The sequence below is a fragment of the Podarcis cretensis genome (genome assembly GCF_951804945.1).
Source record: "Podarcis cretensis genome assembly, chromosome: 1".
Lineage (NCBI taxonomy): Eukaryota > Metazoa > Chordata > Lepidosauria > Squamata > Lacertidae > Podarcis > Podarcis cretensis.
The window spans coordinates 36,909,795-36,929,120 of NC_137170.1; the positions used below are offsets into that span (position 1 = coordinate 36,909,795).

Below are 19,326 nucleotides of genomic sequence, written 5' to 3' on the forward strand. Positions count from 1 at the left end.
GTTGCATGCGAGGTATATATTCTCAATGCTGTTAGTTCTGACAGGACTCATTACTGGTGTATAGGAGCAAAACGTGTATTTGAGGTTTTGTTATTGGAGTTTTAATTGTATTTTGATGGTGATTGTTTAATAATGTTTTGTTGTATGGAAACCACTCATGATGGGAAAGCAGTATACAAAAATATTTATATAAATAAAGAAGCCGCAGGTGCTGGGGCTAAATAAAAATGCCAAAAGGAATACGATACAGGTGCCTGCCTGCTATCAATAGGCAGGGAGTTCCATAGTCCTGGTGCTGCCACACTAAAAGATCAAGATCTTTCAGATGTGGTGCAGGTATTATGTGCTACGTGTAAAAGGGCCAGTTCTCCCGATTGAAGCAGTTGCATGGGCACATATGGAGTAAGATGATCTTGTAGGTAAACTGCTCTCCAAGTTGTTAAGAGCTTTATCTACTAACACATTGAACTCAGCCTGGTAAGCAGATCAAGTGGAGACCTCTCAGCACAGGTGCTTATATGCTGACAAGGCCTCACTCCTATCTATCACCGTCCTTCCATTTTAGTTGATGACGGAGCTGAAGAGAAGGAAACACTGCCGGAGTTTGGAGAAGGCAAAGACACGGGAGGGCTGATACCTGGAAAGTCCTTAGTCTTTGCAACCCTGGAGATGTGTGTGTGCATTCTCGTAAGGCAGTTGCCTCAGCTGAACCCTAAGATAACGGGCAGCCCTGGAATTACATCTGGAAAGCCTCAGTTGTTATCGGAGAATGGAAGCAGACTAGTATCAGTGGCGTTAGGAATCCTCTCTGATGTTCCTGCAGTCTGCTCACCAGAAGGTAGGTTGCTCCCAAGATGTTTCATTTGAGAGGAAGAAAGAGGCAGTGTAGGGAGCGATCCTCCCATTCTAGGAATGCAAGCTCAATGTTTATCCTTTGTTTAATGTGCACCAGAAGTTATTTCTTCTTAACCATGATATTTTCATGACTCCCTTGTCATATCCTACAGGAAGCATTGCCGTTCTTCCTACTATCTTGTATCTGATTATTGGAGTCCTCAGAGAAACTGCTGTGAAATTACCCACAGGCCAGTTGCCTTTGACTGTTGCTTCATCGTTACAAGCTCTTAAAGGAGTGCTGTCTTCTCCCATGGCCCGGGCAGAGAAGAGCCGGACTGCTTGGAATGAAATGCTCCGCAGTGCTTTGGTCACTATTCTTGACTTTTGGGATCAAGGTATGAAGGCTGAGGAAGGTGTTTGGTATATAACTCAAGACAGTATAAGAGTGGGGGATGAGGTCTGCCAACAATTGAATATCATAAAAACCACACCAGTGAGTGATTCCTAGTAAGTAATATGCAACATTCTGTCTAGTACTAGAACTGTCTGGGTACAAAAAACAAAGTCTGGCATCTGAACAAGTTTCTAGTAACTGGTATGTGACAGTTGGGTTACTGAAGAAGGTAGGGAGCTGGCTTCTTCTCCCCTTATGGTCTCCTGCTTCTTAGACCTTGCTGCCTCCTCTCCCCAGAGTCCCTACTTTGCTCTCTCAATCCCACTGCACTTTGGGAAGAACTTGGCTTACACACATTTCTTCCCCTTGTCAGACCCTTCTTCCATACCTGTCTTTGCTTTCTCTACCATTTTGATTTTAGAGCCGAGCACCTTCTGTTCCTGCCTTCTACTCACTTTTCTTCTCTTTTTTTCAAAAGCCTTTGGATGCCACTCGTTGTTCACACCTTTCCTTCTTTTTCTCCCAATGGACTTTCCTGGAAGAATGACTTAATCAGAGTTGAGGCTTCCCAGAGCACACCTGAGTAAGGCTCAGCTCTGGAAAGCTACATGGTAGTAGTAGCAGTTGTAATGTACTGTATTTTTCGCCCTATAGGACGCACCATCCCATAAGGCGCACCTAGTTTTTTGGGGGGAAATAAAGGGGAAAAAATAAAGGGGCTGGGGCGGGGGAGGCCCGCCTGAGCTTCCCCCGACCCCAGCCCCCAAACAGGCAGCTCTCTGCAAGCTGTGGGAGCCCAGCGCTGGCTCCCGCTGCTTGCTGAGAGGTCCACGAAGCCTGGACGCGCTGAGCTCAGCACGCGCAGGCTTCAGCATGCAAGCAATGGTCCGCGAAGCCTGGACGCACTGAGCTCAGCGCGCGCAGGTTTCAGCATGCAAGCAACTCTCCGCAAGCAGCGGGAGCGCTCCCGCTGCTTGCTGAGAGGTCCGCGAAGCCTGGACGCGCTGAGCTCAGCGCGCGCAGGCTTCAGCATGCAAGCAACTCTCTGCAAGCAGCGGGAGCGCTCCCGCTGCTTGCGGAGAGGTCCGCGAAGCCTGGAGAGTGAGAGGGGTCGGTGTGCACCGACCCCTCTCGCTGTCCAGGCTTCACCGAAAGCCTGTATTCGCCCCATAGGACGCACACACATTTCCCCTTCATTATTGGAGGGGAAAAAGTGCGTCCTATAGGGCGAAAAATACGGTATATGAAGTTGTCATGTTAAGACAGATGACCTGTCCAGCCCATTATCCAGCCTATTTGGGCTGGCCAACAACTTTCCATGATCTTAGGCAGAGGTCTCATCCATGGCATATCCTTAACTGTAGATGACTAAAAAAGTTCTGAAAAGTTATCCACCCTTGCTCTATATTGTAGCTTTTTAATAAAAAGCAAATGCATACAATTCAATGGGGAAAAAATCTGACCGAAGAGGAGGGCTCAAACATTCTTCAGCAATAGTTCATGCTGAGTAAAAGTTCTTAAGAGTATCTAATGTGCATTCTTAAAAATATGTGTTTATCTGCCAACTGTGTTTAACTGAAAAATCTGTTGATTTGTGATACAATTGATCTTAGCATCTTGATTTATGCATTTTGATTGATGAAATGCTCCAGTTTCAGAACAAAAAATTAAGATTGTTTTTAATCGGTAGATGGTGCTCATCAAGAATTGGATGAAGGTAGTCTCCTGACTGCAATCACAATATTCATTTTGTCTACAAGTCCAGAAGTTGCTACCATGGAGTGCCTTCAGAAGTGTTGCATTGAAAAGTTTCAGTCAGCAATGGAATCTAAAGATCCTATTGTAAGTCCTGCATATTGTTTTTATTGTTTAGAACTCTACAATTGCTATGTTTTTATGTTCAGCCTTGAATGATTTATTTAGAATGCGTCTATCTCACTATATAGCCTAGGAGGCCCTCAAAACAGCTTGATTCTCAAAATAAAAGCTCACATTCAGGTTTGGTATCAGGAACAGTAATAACATGGCAACACTATGGAGCCTGAATTATTCTGGTGAAATTTCCTGCCCTCATCCTTAGTCTTCCCTGGTGTCCACATTCAGCCTCAGCCTACTAGGCAGCAGAGCCCACTGATTATCACTGAGGCAAGAGTAGGGCCAAACAGTAGGAAATCTCTCAGCCCATGATGAAGGCAAATCTTTGTCTTGCACTGAAAGGCAGCTGCCTCCACCATCTGAAGTAAAGTGAATGGCCACAGGGGAAAGTGTCTTTATGCATATATAGTATATAGTACATCTGTATATATGTATATATGTATATAGTACATATATAGTATATAGTACATGCATATATAGTATATAGTACATCTTGTGGAAAAGCTAAAAAGTATGCTTCCTTCTGTTTGATACTGAAGGATTGTTGTTTTTTGTACGGATCTCAGCAGTTCTGTTTTGATTTGGGCAATATGGAGTCCCTAACACAACCCCAGAGTCGGCTACGACTGGACCTAATGGTCAGGTGTCCCTTTACCTTTACCTTTTAAATTCAGGGACGCAGGTGGTGCTGTGGGTTAAACCACAGAGCCTAGGACTTGCCGATCAGAAGGTCGGCGGTTCGAATCCCCGCAACGGGGTGTGCTCCCTTTGTTTGGTCCCTGCTCCTACCAACCTAGCAGTTCGAAAGCACGTCCAAGTGCAAGTAGATAAATAGGTACCGCTCCGGCGGGAAGGTAAACGGCGTTTCCCTGTGCTGCTCTGGTTTCGCCAGAAGCGGCTTAGTCATACTGGCCACATGACCCGGAAGCTGTACGCCGGCTCCCTCGGCCAATAAAGCAAGATGAGTGCCACATCCCCAGAGTCGGCCACGACTGGACCTAATGGTCAGGGGTCCCTTTACCTTTACCTTTTAAGTTCAGGATCACTGCACATAGAACAGCTTACAGCTACCAGAAAGAGGGAAAGAAGACCGTGTACTCATATATGCTGGTATCTGGCAACACACCTGCATTAATACGCCTAATTTACTCTGTCTGGTCTTTTCCTGCCGTATCTGAAAGCAGATCTTGCTACTGACATTGGTGCAGTCTTCTGCTTCTGATAAATGTACTGATGCACAGTACATTTATCCCCCCAAATGCAGTTCAGCACTGCTCTCTAATACTACATTTTTGTGTTTTAACTTGGAATTTTCCTTTTTCTTTTTAGGTGCAACTTAAATGCTACCAGCTTCTCCTTACCATTTTCCAGTATCCAAATCGAACTATCTCATATCCTTACATTCATTCATTGGCATCATCAATTGTTTGCAAACTGCAGGAAACAGAGAAAGTCAAGCCTGAGAATTCTGCTGAACTTCAGGTTATTCAGGAAGGGATAAAAGTAGTGGCTTCTGTTATAGCTCTCGCTGAGGAGGAACATCGTAAGTATCTTTTGTAGGGCAAAATAGATTGACATCTGGAATCAGTTGCTAATTAAAATATGTCTCTGTTAATGCAATTTCAGTTGCGACAACATGTTCAGGACTCATGACAGTGCTAATCTGTTAACATTTCATCACTTGGAGACTACTTCTAAAAGTATTCTTTAAATTATTACTTAATCTAGCAAATGCATGCAGTGCTGGAAAAGCCTTTTGAACACAATAACCCTTCTAGAGGCTGTGCTATGTAGAGAATGTGCACCTTAAGCAGATGCTGCCAAACTGGTGATTTGCTGTGTCATATCGGCTAGTCTGTCCTACTGTACACTCAGTGCTTTGATCTACCCTGCCCCCACTTGGATGATCAGAAACATTTTCATCCTTCTCCTCATAGTTTCATTCCATAATGGATGTTTTCCAGCTATCTGTTTCCCCCAGTTTAAAAGCTGCTGAGTCACTTTTTTTGATGTCAAGAGCAAGGAGTGGTGTGGCTCCATTGCTGTTCAGGTGAGGCCCTTCCCTTTTATATAGACCCAGCTTGCCCCCAAAACATGACCCAGAGTCTAACAAATCCAAATTCCTCCTCCTGACACCACCATCTTGTTCATTTGGTGAAACCCCTCAGCTTTGCCTGTCTGGTTTGCCCTGTGCCTGGAATGGGTAGCATTTTGGAGAAAGCTATCTTGAACGTTCTGGATTCCAGCTTCCTATCTAGCAACCTGAATGTCACATCTAGATCTGTGGTAGTTGGGGGCTCATTTTCACAGAAAGAGTTTATTGTCAGCCACATGGGTAATTTTAAATTTGTGACAATTATATTAGGTTTTAAGGAGAAAGGGCATGGTAGAAGAGCAGTCAATCACCAAATACTCTGTATGATCCCACTCAATTGCTTCAGTCTGTGGAAATGGCACAGTTACAAGTGGCGCATCATATTTGTTCTGCCCTTGTAATAAACTGGTCTTTTAGCATGACAGCCTTGGATCTCCCTGCTGATTGACCTCAGGTAGTTGCCTTTGCTGTACAATACTCTTTTTGGTGCCTGCTTTAAATGTTTTTGTTTATCTTGGACATTCTGGATTCCAGCTTCCTATCTAGCAACCTGAATGTCACATCTAGGACTGCAAAACGACTGACAGTATGTTCCATGACTGCTGAACTCCCTGCCGATATTGTTTAGTAGAGGGAAAGCACACATTCATTAAGCCTAATTAAAAGTGGTTTTTTTTGAACTTTGTGTTGCTGCTGTTAATAAATCAGCTAATTAACAATGGCCTTCCCTTTTGCAGAGGAAACCAATTAGGAATAGATGGGGCTAACTTAGAATTATCCGTTTTTGCTGTTGTGTTTTTAACCAGCTCAGTTCCATTAAAAGTCTGTGACATGATTATTCTCTATATTTTATTTATTATTTGCAACTTAAGGGCTACAAAATGTCTCAGTTAAAACAAGTACAGTTATGAAAATGAAAAAGCACAAAACTAACCAATAACAAAGCAAACCAAATAATGGCACAGTACAATGAAAGAGGAGGTAAACCACCCAGTCAGCGAAATGTCAGTGTAAATCACATATGCTAGGTTTAGTAGCCTGTAGACTACAGCCAAAGTCAAAAATACATTTTATTGTATCACTTGGGTTTTAAAATGCCATTAATAACTTTGCATTTGCCTTTTTCCGTAGTTGGCAATCTCTTTGTATATAAATACTCTTTGGAGGAATTCTCTGCTTGATTTCAGATATTTGGCCTCAGAGTGCCACTAAGAAAAGGTGGGGAGGTCAGGTGGCAAGCAGCTGGAAGGGTACTTGCTACAGTCAGGGAGAAGTAAAGGCTCTTCTGTCACAGTAAAGCTACTTGTTAGCCCCTTTCCGAGGGCTTAAATTCAAAACCCACCCATGTTCCCACGTTGAGATTGGCCCCAGGAAAGGCACTCAGAGGGGGGGGGGGAAAGCCCTGAATAACTAGTTGCAACAATGATTTTAATAGTGCAATCCACTGCATGGTTACTTAGAAGTAAATCCTACTGGGTTTAGTGGGGTTTGCTTTTATGTTTTGAACTGCATCCTAAATGATGTTTAGTGGTATTAATCATTTGTTTTTAATTTTTCACAGGAACTCAGCTAGTGGCTTGCTTTCTCCCTATCCTCATTTCTTTTCTTTTGGACGAGAACGCCCTAGGATCAGCTACGAGTTCAGCAAGGAGTCTTCACGAGTTTGCTTTACAGTACCTGATGCAGATTGGTCCACAATATTCCTTGGTCTTTAAAAAACTAATGGCTTCTTCTCCGCCAATGAAGGCGAGGCTTGAATCGGCCGTGAAGGGCAATCAGGAAAGCATCAAGGACAAGGCAGCACCTAGGCATTCCAAGAACCCTGGAAAAAGTATTCAGCTAAAGACCAACTTTCTGTGAATAATGTTTTAAATCCGAAGCACTTTGATCAAAGATGGCAAACTGTCCCTTTTCATTTCTAGCTGTCCTTATAATGAAGTAGGGTTTTTATTTTAATTTCATTCTGCTAAACTTTGAAAATCAGCACATCCAGAGATGTGCATGCATGTGCCTGCCTATCTACTGACTCAGTCAGTAGTAGGAACTACATTCACAGCCATTACTGCTGTATACGGACATGAGAAATCCATAGGCTGTGCATTCATAGTTCCCAATCCAGAAGAGGGTTTCTCCTGCTCAATCAGGGTGCAGACTTTATATCATTTTTTTACCATGCTACTAGCTTCTTTAAGTTCTCTCTCGCCACTCTGCAGCATTCTAACCTAATGAGGATTTTATTAGATATGTAGGAACCTTGACATGCTTATTTATTTCACACTTTGATATTAGCACAAAGACATCAAAGGAAATCATGTCCGATTTGTCAATGCACAATGTAACAGAACCATCCGTGCCCCCCTATATTGCTTTTTATTATCATTATTACTTTGTTTAGCAGTTCCCAGTGTGGAACTGTCAACGTTTTAAAAAAACAACCACCACTTGTCATTTTTAAAAGCAGTTTGCAGGTTAAGCATTGAGAGCTGCTTCAGCAAAAATACTAATGAATTACTGAGTACGTGTTCACATTTAGCTCCCATGGAGTATGGTAAATGTGCATCTTTGACCATAAACAGGAAAATTTATATCTTGCACTAGGATTAATGGCACAAAAATGTGGTTAGCTCAAGGTGGACTGTTAATTCAGGGGGCAGCTGTTGCCACCAGGACTCCAGGTTTGGAAAATCGTTTGACTAGGCTCAAATACATAAATCTGGGATACTATTCAACACTAAGCCGCAGTAGTTGTTAAAAATACTAATACGGCAATCACAGTTGAATTGTAATTTTAATTCATAAATTCCTTGCAATGCTGTAACATGTTCCAGCTGCTAATTTAGCAAATGACATCATTAAGTAAAAGTATTGGATGTTCTCTTGGTCTCTTGTGAACTGCCTTGGGATCTTTGAATGGAGGGCGACATACAAATTTCATAAATAAAAATAAAATAATAATAGTCCATAAAAGTGTGTAAAATTACTTCCGAGTATCTTAAATCCACACATGAAGTACTATTGGGGACTTGAAGTTCTCATGACTGTAATGAAGCTCCACTTATTATCTGAAGGATTTACATTTCCAAAGTTAAGCACATATACTTATGATTGAACATACCTTATACTATCCACAAAATTCCACCTAGGCAGGAAATATCTTCTTAAATTCATCATGCTAAAGAGGTGGTTAAAGCGTTCATATTTTGTTCAGAATATGAAAACTGCTCTGATGCACAGTTTTTCTGCATAAGATACCTCATTCTCTATCATGATCATTTGATGATCTCCCCATGGGCAAATTTGATGTATCGACTCAGATGCATAGGAATCAAAGGGAGATTTGTTAAAGTGGGCTTGTATTGTATTCAGTTGCAAATGAGTCATTGGAATAAACAAAACGTTACATCTTAGCAGTGGATTGTATTTTAGTATAGAAGTCTATACTAATAGCGTGAGCTATTAATTGTTTTAAGAATTGTATTGGCAACCATTGCCTTTTTGTGCCAGTATTATCTGATATAAACCAAATGCTAGGATAATTACAGTATTTCCATCTAATAATTAGTAGAAAAATAAAAAATATCATCCATAGAACTGAGACTCAGGAATGTGTACTGTATTTTGCTATACATTTTGTATATAAAATTGTAAATTGTACAGAATTGACCATTTGAACAAAATTCTAACAAATCATTTTTCTAATTTACATAAAGCTAATTTTCTTCACTTAAATTGGTGTGCTTGCTATTTTATTAATAAAACCTGCTTTTAATTTTTTTAAAACTACAACCCTTGTCTTAAGTACATTTTTAAACATGTTGGTCTCTTAAACTATTACTTCTGTTCCTTCCCACATTTGGGATACCCTGGCATTCAGCTTCTCTATAGGCTTATCCACAGTTAACATTTGCCCTGTTCTTTCCAAGCAGAATCTTTTAATGCTCTGTGCCATGAAAACCCACTCTTTAAAGCTGAATCGGAGCAAACATCAATCCTTGTTTTCCATTGAAGTTTACTCCTATTGAGCTTTAAAGAGCAGGTTTCCACAGGGAAAGGAGAGAAAAAAAGGGTGCTCGGACACAGAGCTTTAAATTGCGGACTGTGCCTGGAAAGAGCGCAGGAAAGCTAAGTGTGGATAAGTGTGCTTTATTTAGAATTAAAATGTTACTAAGGAAGTATTCTTCAATAGAAATGTACCATATTTTGAACATCTTGGTAGAACTTTCTGTAGGCTTTGAAATCTGTCAATCATGGCTATTGGTGGTGTAACTGTGAACTTGTAAGAAGTGGATGTACAGCAGTCTTTTACAAGTAGAGCATAAAGGGAACAACTGTTCTCAGCACCTGTTGTTCAGAGTTAATATAGTATACCTAAACATGGATATTTCATTCATTTACAGATTGGTACCCCTCCTTTCTAGTGTTCTCAAAGCAGCTCTCAATGTTCATAAAACGCCATGGCTGCATTAAAAACCCTGTTTTTAAAACAAAACCAGACCACCTGGAGCAGGCAATTTGAGGTCTTCACCTGCCTGTCCTGGTCCTTCCTACAGGTTTTTGATGGGTCTATGCTGTGGGAGGGAGATGGTCCAGAAGAAGCAGAGGTCTCAGGGTGTCCGCCTGTCTCCCTCTGATGGATTTATCAACAGGTATTTCTTTAATGGGACGCGGGTGGTGCTGTGGGTTAAACCACAGAGCCTAGGACTTGCCGATCAGAAGGTTGGTGGTTCAAATCCCCGCGACGGGGTGAGCTCCCATTGCTCGGTCTCTGCTCCTGACAACCTAGCAGTTCGAAAGCACAAAGTGCAAGTAGATAAATAGGTACCGCTCCAGCGGGAAGGTAAACGGTGTTTCCATGTGCTGCTCTGGTTCGCCAAAAGCGGCTTAGTCATGCTGGCCACATGACCCGGAAGCTGTACGCTGGCTCCCTCGGCCAATAAAGCGAGATGAGTGCCGCAACCCCAGAGTCGGCCATGACTAGACCTAATAGTCAGGGGTCCCTTTACCTTTACCTTTACCTTTATTTATTTAATAAAGTTGCTTAACTTGTTTAAGGCCATCCATTATCTCCTCACCACCACCACCTTTTGAAGACCTCTCATATTCTTCTGGCATAGGTTTTCAAGATCCAAAAGGCACAGTCCTTCTCAACATACACAAGAAACCAGCAGATCCCTATATCCAGTTGATGTTCACAGATGATACACTTTGTTTTTGGAAACAGTGCAACATATTAGAGCAGAATTAAGGATTGATAAGAAATTATTTGAGGCATGTATGTAATAATAAAAAAATGATTTAGAACTCCTCTCCCACATCATGACTTGTGCTGTCGTAGCTGCTAGTCTTATTTGTAGTCTCTGTCCAAGAGCAGGAACTGCAGAGGCAGCTCAGAAAATGCTGAATGGGAAAATCCAGAAATGGCATCTACACGCAGAACATTCTTTTTTGCATAAGAAATACCCAGAAGATGAAAGCCTCTTTTCAATCACTAAATTGGAGCAAAAGTACCGTATATTAGCACGAGAAAAACCCACTGAATCAGGCCAATGGCACATCTAATCCCGTATCTTGTTCCTCACAATAGCCAACCAGATGCCTGTGAGAAACTCGCAATGACAGGATTAAAGGTAAAGGGACCCCTGACCATTAGGTCCAGTCGCGGACGACTCAGAGGTTGTGGTGCTCATCTCGCTTTATTGGCTGAGGGAGCCGGTGTACAGCTTCCGGGTCATGTGGCCAGTATGACTAAGCCGCTTCTGGCGAACCAGAGCAGCGCATGGAAACGCCGTTTACCTTCCCGCCGGAGCAGTACCTATTTATCTACTTTTCTGCTTTCAAACTGCTAGGCTGGCAGGAGCAGGGACCGAGCAACAGGAGCTCACCCCGTCGACCTTCTGATCAGCAAGCCCTAGGCTCTGTGGTTTAGACCACAGCGCACAACTTGCAATTTCCAGCAGCTGGTATTCAGAAGCAGAGCATGAGACACTTAATCTCAGGGTCGTGGGTTTGAGCCCCACGTTGGGCAAAGGATTCCTGCATTGCAGGGGGTTGGACTAGATGATCCAACTTTACAATTCTGTGATTCTGACAGAGGGTGTAGAACAAAACCATTGGGACTTTTAAAGCCATCCAAGTTGTTATCTATCACTGCCTCCTGTGGGAGCAAGTTCTGTAGTTTATGAAGAAGCGTTTTATCCGGAATCTTTATTACAAGTAGTTTTCATTCATATTTTGTAAATTTATGTGAGCCTACAGGAGAAGACAGGAAAGTGATTTAGTTAAGCTGGTTCTAGGGTATAGGTAATTATACTGAATGCATTTAGGAAGAAGATACCATCTCCGTTCCAGGGAATTTAGAAAACTGCCATGCCACCTCTTAAAAATTAAGTGCAGCATAAAGTCAAGTATAAACAACTTGCACTTTTTATGTAACCACTGAAGTTAAAAAGCAACTTCCTGCCTTTATTTTGCTGTGCTTGCTCATAGATGTTAACTTGCCATAGATGTTAACTACAGGATGTTGGTTCAGTTATCAAGAGACATAATTATAACAAACAATTCATTGTTATATTTAGAACGTGTGGGATCTGCATTAGTTTTCACATATGGGGGGGGGGAAAGAATTTCTATGCAGTAAATATATTAGCAGTGGAATGAAATTTTTCATTTTTAAGTCCAATTAAATATTTATTTAATTACAGGTTACAAAAAAGGGTTTCCTTTTAGTTTATTTCAGTGGTTGTACAAGTTTGTGTATTTCTTGACTCCCAAAGCAAGGTACCATTTTCTTCTTTCCGATCAATGCTTTTTTAAGGCTTGTGCCTAAAGTTAATTAGTGATGCTAAAAGTATAATCCTGGTGGGATTTGAGTGGTTGGTTTTCATTTGTTTGTTTGCATGTGTGTGTGGTTTGTTTCATTTTGCAAGTTGTTTTCTTCTTTGGCCACTCATACAAGTATATTTTAAAAATTTAGGCCATTGTAGTCCCAATTCTTTTTCACTGCTTTTGATTTGCTTGCACCAAAAATGTGAGTGCACATGACTATTAACAGCAGCAAATTAGAGCTGAAGTGAAATAATTTCTTTAATAGATTAAATGACATGTTTTAAGGCCGCGTACTTTGCCAATAACAGAGCTATAAAGGACTGCTGTAACTGTACGACGTGACACTTTCAGCCTTACTGAGGGAGGAAGATTTAGTACTGCAGTTAACAAACAACTCAAAAAGTCACCATTACTTTTTACTGCATGGAAACTAGCATATCCGTTCGCTCCACTTCTCTCATTTTCTCTTCTGTCTGGCCCTTAAAATTCTTTTTAATAGCAAAATGTTTGGTTCTTTGCATTTATATGTATTTATGAACACCTATCAGTCAGTTTACTACCTAAAGCTAAATTGAGCTTGGTTTTTTTAAACGGTTTTCCTCCAAAATTAGCTAAAGCACAGCAAGAACATTTTGGCATCCTGTGAAAAGCTGCATGTTTGAGAGGGAGCTGCCCGGACCTCCCATCTGTTCCTCTTGAATTATGCCAGTGCATCTCTGATAATGCCTCTGTGCTATTAGCTCTAATCATTTAACACCAGCATGGATACAGGAAGCAGATTGAAGTGATAAATGCCAGACATAGCACAGTCTCATTCAATATGTAAATGGCTCCCATGCCAATTGGTTAAGAGAGTGTTCATGCTAAGCATATTTCCACACAGGATTTGAGGAGTTTGAAGATGGCAAATATTCCCAGCTGAAAGAAGCTTTTAGTTAAGGAGGCAGGGACTGCTCAGATTAAGATCTCCCCCACCTCCCCCCTCTCCCCCCCAAAGAAAAACATATGCAAATATATGCAATTGATTTGGTATACTATTGATGAATACTATGGAAATTAAAAAGTATATGCATGATATATATACTGTATATATAATTCCAGTCAATTACTAGTAGAAAAGATAAGAAAAAAAACAAAGCACATAAAATACATTAAGTATATGCTTGTGCTAAATGGTGCATGAATGGTGCTTTACAGATGCACTTATAACAACTTAATGCTGCTAGATTTTTGCACTTTGTGTTTTATATATGTAGGCCCTACAATAGGGACTGAATTGTGGTTTGTTGCTGGGTATCTACTGAGATGGCTTTTGGGGTGGGAGGTGGGGGAGTGTTATCTAGATCATCTGTACCTTATTATAAGGTAAGGTAGCTGAGGTACTTAATAGGGTGAATCTTGCTACTGAAGTGAAATAACATCTGGTTGTAACTGTGGAATATCATCAAAACCATTATGACCTGGCCCTTGAGACCCTTGGAGTTATGTGCCTGGGAGGAAGGGAAGTGGTATGGGTGGGTGGTGATGGGCAGGGGAGCTATGGCATTGGAAGGCAAGTGCGAATATTCAGAAGAAGGGGCATTACCATCATAAAATCATTAACACTGAGGTCCAGCACCGAGGGCCTTCTGGCGGTTCCCTCACTGCGAGAAGCCAAGTTACAGGGAACCAGGCAGAGGGCCTTCTCGGTAGTGGCGCCCTCCCTGTGGAACACCCTCCCACCAGATGTCAAAGAGAACAACAACTAACAGACTTTTAGAAGACATCTGAAGGCAGCCCTGTTTAGGGATGCTTTTAATGTTTGATGTATCATAGTATTTTAATATTCTTTTGGAAGCCGCCCAGAGTGGGGAGGCCCAGCCAGATGGGCGGGGTATAAATAATAAATTATTATTATTATTATTATTATTATTATTATTATTACACTTCTTAGCTGCTCCCCAGAATGCAGAACCATAGGTATCAACGTTTCCCTTTTTTAAAGGCAAATTCCCTTATTCCAAATAGGATTCCTTGCAAGAAAAGGGAAAAGTTGACAGCTATGTGCAGAACTGGGGTGATAATGTCAGTTGTCCCTCTCTTCCAGCAGTGCTGCTGGTAAATGCCAGGCTGGTCATGAACATGTTTTATGTGTTTTAATCTGTGTTACAAAAATATCTGCAAATGTGAACCAAGGCTGACATTTCAGGTTCAAAATCTCACCCAATCCTTCCATAGCTTTTCACACCTATAAACATGTTAGGATATGCTCTGAGATTGATATCTAACTCTGAACTTGAGACTTCACATGGAACATATGTTTGCAACATAATTCTCCAAATGCCTACTTGACCTCTGCCCCTACTTAAAAAAGAGGGAACAAAAATTGTGTATATTATCTTGAATAGTGTGATAAATTACATTTGGTGTTCATGATTAGAACTTTATGGAAGAACCAAGCTTGAGCTCCACACCCATTCTAAAAGTCCAGGAATGAATAATGTCTTTCAAATACTGTGCTTTCTTTGTTTTTATGCATTCATAATTGTAATTTGCCCCCCAGCAAAATCAGTTACTTTCTTTGCTAGTTGACGTAATAGCCCATGCTGGTAGTAATCCACTTGACACAAATCTCTTCGTTTTTCTAAAATCTCCATCTGTGATTCAGGCTTATTGAAACAGCAAAATGCAGAGTATTAATTTTCTGCTCTGCTTTGCTAGTAGTGAGGATGATGACTACAGAAAGCTTTTATATTTGGAAATGGTACCCATGAGAACTGAACATGGCTGTGTACTGGATTTTGTAACTAGAGACTGAGGATATTGGACTTTGAGTAAAAGAACAAAACAAAAACAAACTAGATCCAACAAGCCTCAATGTTGCCTGCCTCTGCTATAATCTAATGCCTTCTTTGATATAGAGACATGAAAACAAGATGCATGAAATAGGCCAGATATAAGTTGATTATAAAGAATAAGGAAGTGCCCAGACATCACAGTAATACGTATGACTTTCTGGGAAGACATAAAGTACTGTAATAAACAATGGTTTGTATAACTGTCAATGTACTTCTTGTCAGAACTCAGGGCATAGGCCTATGGCTAGGGATTTTGTTCCTCATTTCTAAAATCTTAAATCCAGTTCTTCACATTTTTTTAATAATTTGTGAACTTTTTAAAAAATTCCCCACGAAAAATTTTCAGCATTCAGTGTGGGGATTATGTAGATTTGAATGAGCCCAGCCTGAGCTGAGCCTAAGTGGAAGGTTATGTGTCAGGTTCCACATGATTAAGTGGGCGGGCAGTGGTATGGCAAAATGTCATTGCACTGGAAGTGAGACATGTGGTAAAAACATCACATGAGTCTTTCACCATGTACCCAATTTAGTCTGAACCCATGAACTTCAAAGGCAGGCCATTGCTTCAATCAGTTGACAAAGTAGGTTTGTCACACTGACTGCCTTATGGGATATTCCTGCACTACATTTTCCACTTTCTTTTCTTCTTGTAGTGATATAGCTGGTCCACAGGGAGGCAACAGAGATAAGGAGATAATTCCTTAATTTATTTTAAAGGGAAGTATTTGATTTAACTTTCCAGGTACCAAAAGTGCCAGAAGTTGAATAATTAAGCCTTAAATTTTGTTGAACTCCTTAGGTTTTGAGAAGGGAAACAATGTCAAGACAGTTTTGTAAACAGAAATCTATTTAATATAGTGAAATATAATATTAATACAGTGGTACCTCGGGTTACATACGTTTCAGGTTGCATACGCTTCAGGTTACAGACTCCGCTAACCCAGAAATAGTGCTTCAAGTTAAGAACTTTGCTTCAGGATGAGAACAGAAATCGTGCTCCAGCAGCGCGGCGGCAGCAGGAGGCCCCATTAGCTAAAGTGGTGCTTCAGGTTAAGAACAGTTTCAGGTTAAGTACAGACCTCCGGAACGAATTAAGTACTTAACCCAAGGTACCACTGTATATTAACAACAAGTACAAATTATGAATTTATATTTTTTAAACTTTACAATGTTCTATGTTCAATAACTGTATTTGATTATAATCAGATTTATGAATGATGAATGATTATTATGATTTATGAATTGCTTTCCTTGCTGCATTAATTTTTCAATTGTTTAAAGAACTGTGAAATCATAGTAGGATCATAGAAGCATAGCATTGTAGAGTTGGAAGGGACCCCAAGGGTCATCTAGTTCAACCCCCTGCAATGGAGGAACCTCAGCTATCCAAGACAGATGGCCATCCAACCTCTGCTTAAAAACCACCAAAGGAGGAGAGTCCACAACCTCCCGAAGGAGACTGTTCCACTGTCAAACAGCTCTTACTCTCAAAAAGTTATTCCTGATGTTTATTCGGAATTTCCTTTCTTGTTGCTATTTGTGGTGGGAGCTTTCTTTCTGATATTCACTACTTTTGTTTGTTCAATGTGCTACATAATGATTCTTGTACAGTACTGCAGAAGGGAATAGCAAACAGCAGATGCAGAGAGGCGGCTTTGATCAGGCTGTGGCACGAATAAAGAGGCAGGAATAAACTTCACTTGCCCAACCCTGCACTCAAGAGGTTGCTATTTATACTACAGCAACAAAAACCTTGTTGCATCCATGCAATTCATGTCATATCTAGGTTGACCCTTACAGAGAGCAGCTTTGAAAACAGTGACCATGTGAAGGGCCTTAATTCAGAGACAGAAGAAAGAGCAGGACCAGATTAACATATGTACAGTATGTTCTCATGGATATCAACTCACAATGTTCACAGTGCAGACTTCCTAGAAATCAACAGATTGGTGATACAAGAATTATAAGAGACTGGAAAAGGCTTTGTATCCCAAAATCTTGTTTTTAGCATTTATTGAAATGCTGTTTGAAACCTTAATAAATTTTTATTAATAAATGTGCACCCTGATTTTCAGAATGTTTCCCCTAAGTTAGTGAACATTTAAGTTAAAAATAAGCACATAACATACAAAACTTTCCAATAAAACACAGAAAAAAAACAAAAGAAAATACTGATAAGTGAAATGCTAGAAACCAACAAATAATAAAACAAGTAGACACTCAGATTACTATAGCCAACACCAACAAAATAAAACAGACTTGCAAACTAAGTCTTCCTTTGAGATACAGCCTGCAAAAAACAGAAGTCTCCAGATATTTTCAGAAAGCCTTCAGTGTTGTGATCCTACACAGCCTGGTTGGCAATGAATTTCAACATACTTTATCAGCATCCTCAATATAATGAGAACACAATGTTCATAAAATTGTGCTTTTGAGAAATACCACATATATATCAGTAAATGCCAGTCACACATAATTGCTCTTATAAGAAGCAATTCCTTAAATAAATGAATGGACATTTGCTGGGATGATAATCATGCATTGGCTTACAACAAAGGCAGCAGCAAATACACAGGGAGAGAGAGAGAGAGAGCGTGCGCATAACCAGCTTCAGGAATGTGCATAAAGTTGGAGCAAGCGGAAGCATGTCTGTACCAATGCCAGTCAAAGGAAAAGAGAGAAGAATAAGAATTCCAAATGCTTCTTCCTCTCTAGGAGAGGAGGGGAAATGACATCATATAGAGCCCTCCCTACCAATTGTACTTCAATGGTCTGAGTATCTGCCTACTAGCAATATAGCTCTGTGGACTAGGCCCCTTCTCATGTTAACTAGCAATAATATGCATTTGTTAGGTTTGGCTGCTAATGTCCCACAAACTGAAACGAAGTCATATAAGGCTTTGTAGGGCATGATAACCAGTGCTTTGAATCATGCTTGGAAACATCAACTGGTAGAAAGTGGTGTTGTTCTAACAAAGAGTTTCTGTTCTCCCTTTGACCAGCTCTCTGTTCCCAAGTACAGGGACTGACTCACCCCCCTTCACCGAACTACAGCTAAATACCACTTTGAAAACTGTTTTTGAAATTGTCAAAAACCCTAAATCAAAAGTTCCACAGGGCATGAGCAGCTATTGTGGTTAGGCAAGCCAAGCTGTACTACAGAAAAAGTGTTAGTCATCCTAGAATAAGTGTGGGTCTGCATTCACAGAATGATTGCATGTCATCCTCTTGCAATTCCTGATTGGCTGGAGTCAAAGTTGACGCCTTCCTCATCACTTCAGCTCTTAGCCCGGCACAAGCAGGAAGTTGAAGCAGGGAGTTCACTTCCTGTCTGCTGGACTCACAAGCTTGAGGAGGCTACATCTATAGAACGTTTGCTCAATTATAGATTCTTTTTTAAGCAGAAAAAGATCCTGTCTGAAAGATGCTGTTAGTTATGTCTGAAAGTGGAAGTTGAGCAGAAATGGCTATATAAAGACTAGACTGATGTTTTCAAATACAGTGCACTTTCAAAACTTACATTGCATACAGTCCTCAGGCAGAAGCCACCCAACATGACTAATCAAAACATTTGAAGAATGTAATAGTCAACCTTTAACACACTTCTCATTGCAGCACATTGCACAAGCTGGTGAATGGTAAACAGTGTGCTTTACAGCTGACGTAGCTGCACTTGTGATTACCGGGATCCAAGATTACAGACAGTGACACGATGGAAAAGCCACAAAGTTGACCCTATGTTCAGACATGTTCTAGGATTTTACAAGAGCCAAACTGAAAGAGAACTGCTGGGATCTTAATATGAAGTTTCACCCAACCCCCCTTTTTAAATGAAAAAGATTTAACGCAGGATTTGCTTTTCTGGATAAAAGTCTTTTTCAAGAAGATGTCTGAAAAGCCATCTGGACTGAATAAGACATTACCGGTATACTGTGTAACCCTTTCAGTGTAAGTATCAAGTAAGTAGCTAATCCTTTTGACTGTAACAAGAATAATCTGAAACAGGAAATGATTTTTTTCTGTGAAAAAGCACAACAGATTGAAACATTTGTTTCTTTAAGAAAATGAATTGTATGGTGATTAATTTAAGGATACGATGGAAAAGGTGGACGTTCTGCATTCAGTGCTAGGTAGGAATAAAGCAGAAGTACAGAAAAACAAAATTGCTAAGCATTTGATCACAAGTATAATAAATGTGTTCTCTTCTTCTTACACTTGGAAAACTGTGTCATTCCAAGCCATGTTGCTAAGATCTATGGGGTCATTTAGGGTACCTCTACCATGCTCAGATTTCTGAATCCTGGAATGGTTTGATACACCGAAGCATCAGCCATGCAGTGTTTTGAAATATGACTAATGAAAATGTTTATGTTAAAATTTAAAAATGGCACAAATTTAATTGGTAAAGTGTGTGAGGCAGAAACTGTTTTTGTGATATTTTGGGGCACATAAATAAAACGAAA

The 19,326-nt window shown here is 40.6% G+C and overlaps 2 protein-coding genes and 1 long non-coding RNA gene across 15 annotated transcripts in view; 2 read left to right on the forward strand and 1 right to left on the reverse strand.

Moving 5' to 3' along the window:
* Positions 1–8,930, forward strand: part of HEATR5A (HEAT repeat containing 5A) — a 62,612-nt gene extending 53,682 nt beyond the window's left edge. For all 3 annotated transcript variants that reach the window (XM_079954255.1, XM_079954256.1, XM_079954257.1), the window contains 5 exons: positions 566–838; positions 1,008–1,232; positions 2,922–3,073; positions 4,436–4,649; positions 6,763–8,930. In XM_079954255.1, the coding sequence (XP_079810381.1) occupies positions 566–838; positions 1,008–1,232; positions 2,922–3,073; positions 4,436–4,649; positions 6,763–7,061 (1,163 nt within the window). In that variant the 3' untranslated portion in view covers positions 7,062–8,930. The remainder of the gene's footprint in view (positions 1–565; positions 839–1,007; positions 1,233–2,921; positions 3,074–4,435; positions 4,650–6,762) is intronic.
* The window catches only part of LOC307204203, a 34,068-nt gene that overhangs the window by 6,994 nt on the left and 7,748 nt on the right, over positions 1–19,326 (reverse strand). The gene's annotated exons all lie outside the window — the stretch shown is intronic.
* Positions 18,431–19,326, forward strand: part of HECTD1 (HECT domain E3 ubiquitin protein ligase 1) — a 65,008-nt gene continuing 64,112 nt past the window's right edge. For 5 of the 11 annotated variants that reach the window (XM_079954108.1, XM_079954109.1, XM_079954111.1 and 2 more), the window contains exon 1: positions 18,432–18,822. The gene's annotated coding sequence lies outside the window, so the exon portion shown is untranslated. Of the gene's footprint in view, positions 18,823–19,326 lie in introns of all 11 variants that reach the window. The other 6 variants (XM_079954119.1, XM_079954115.1, XM_079954118.1 and 3 more) reach the window with 4 other exon arrangements.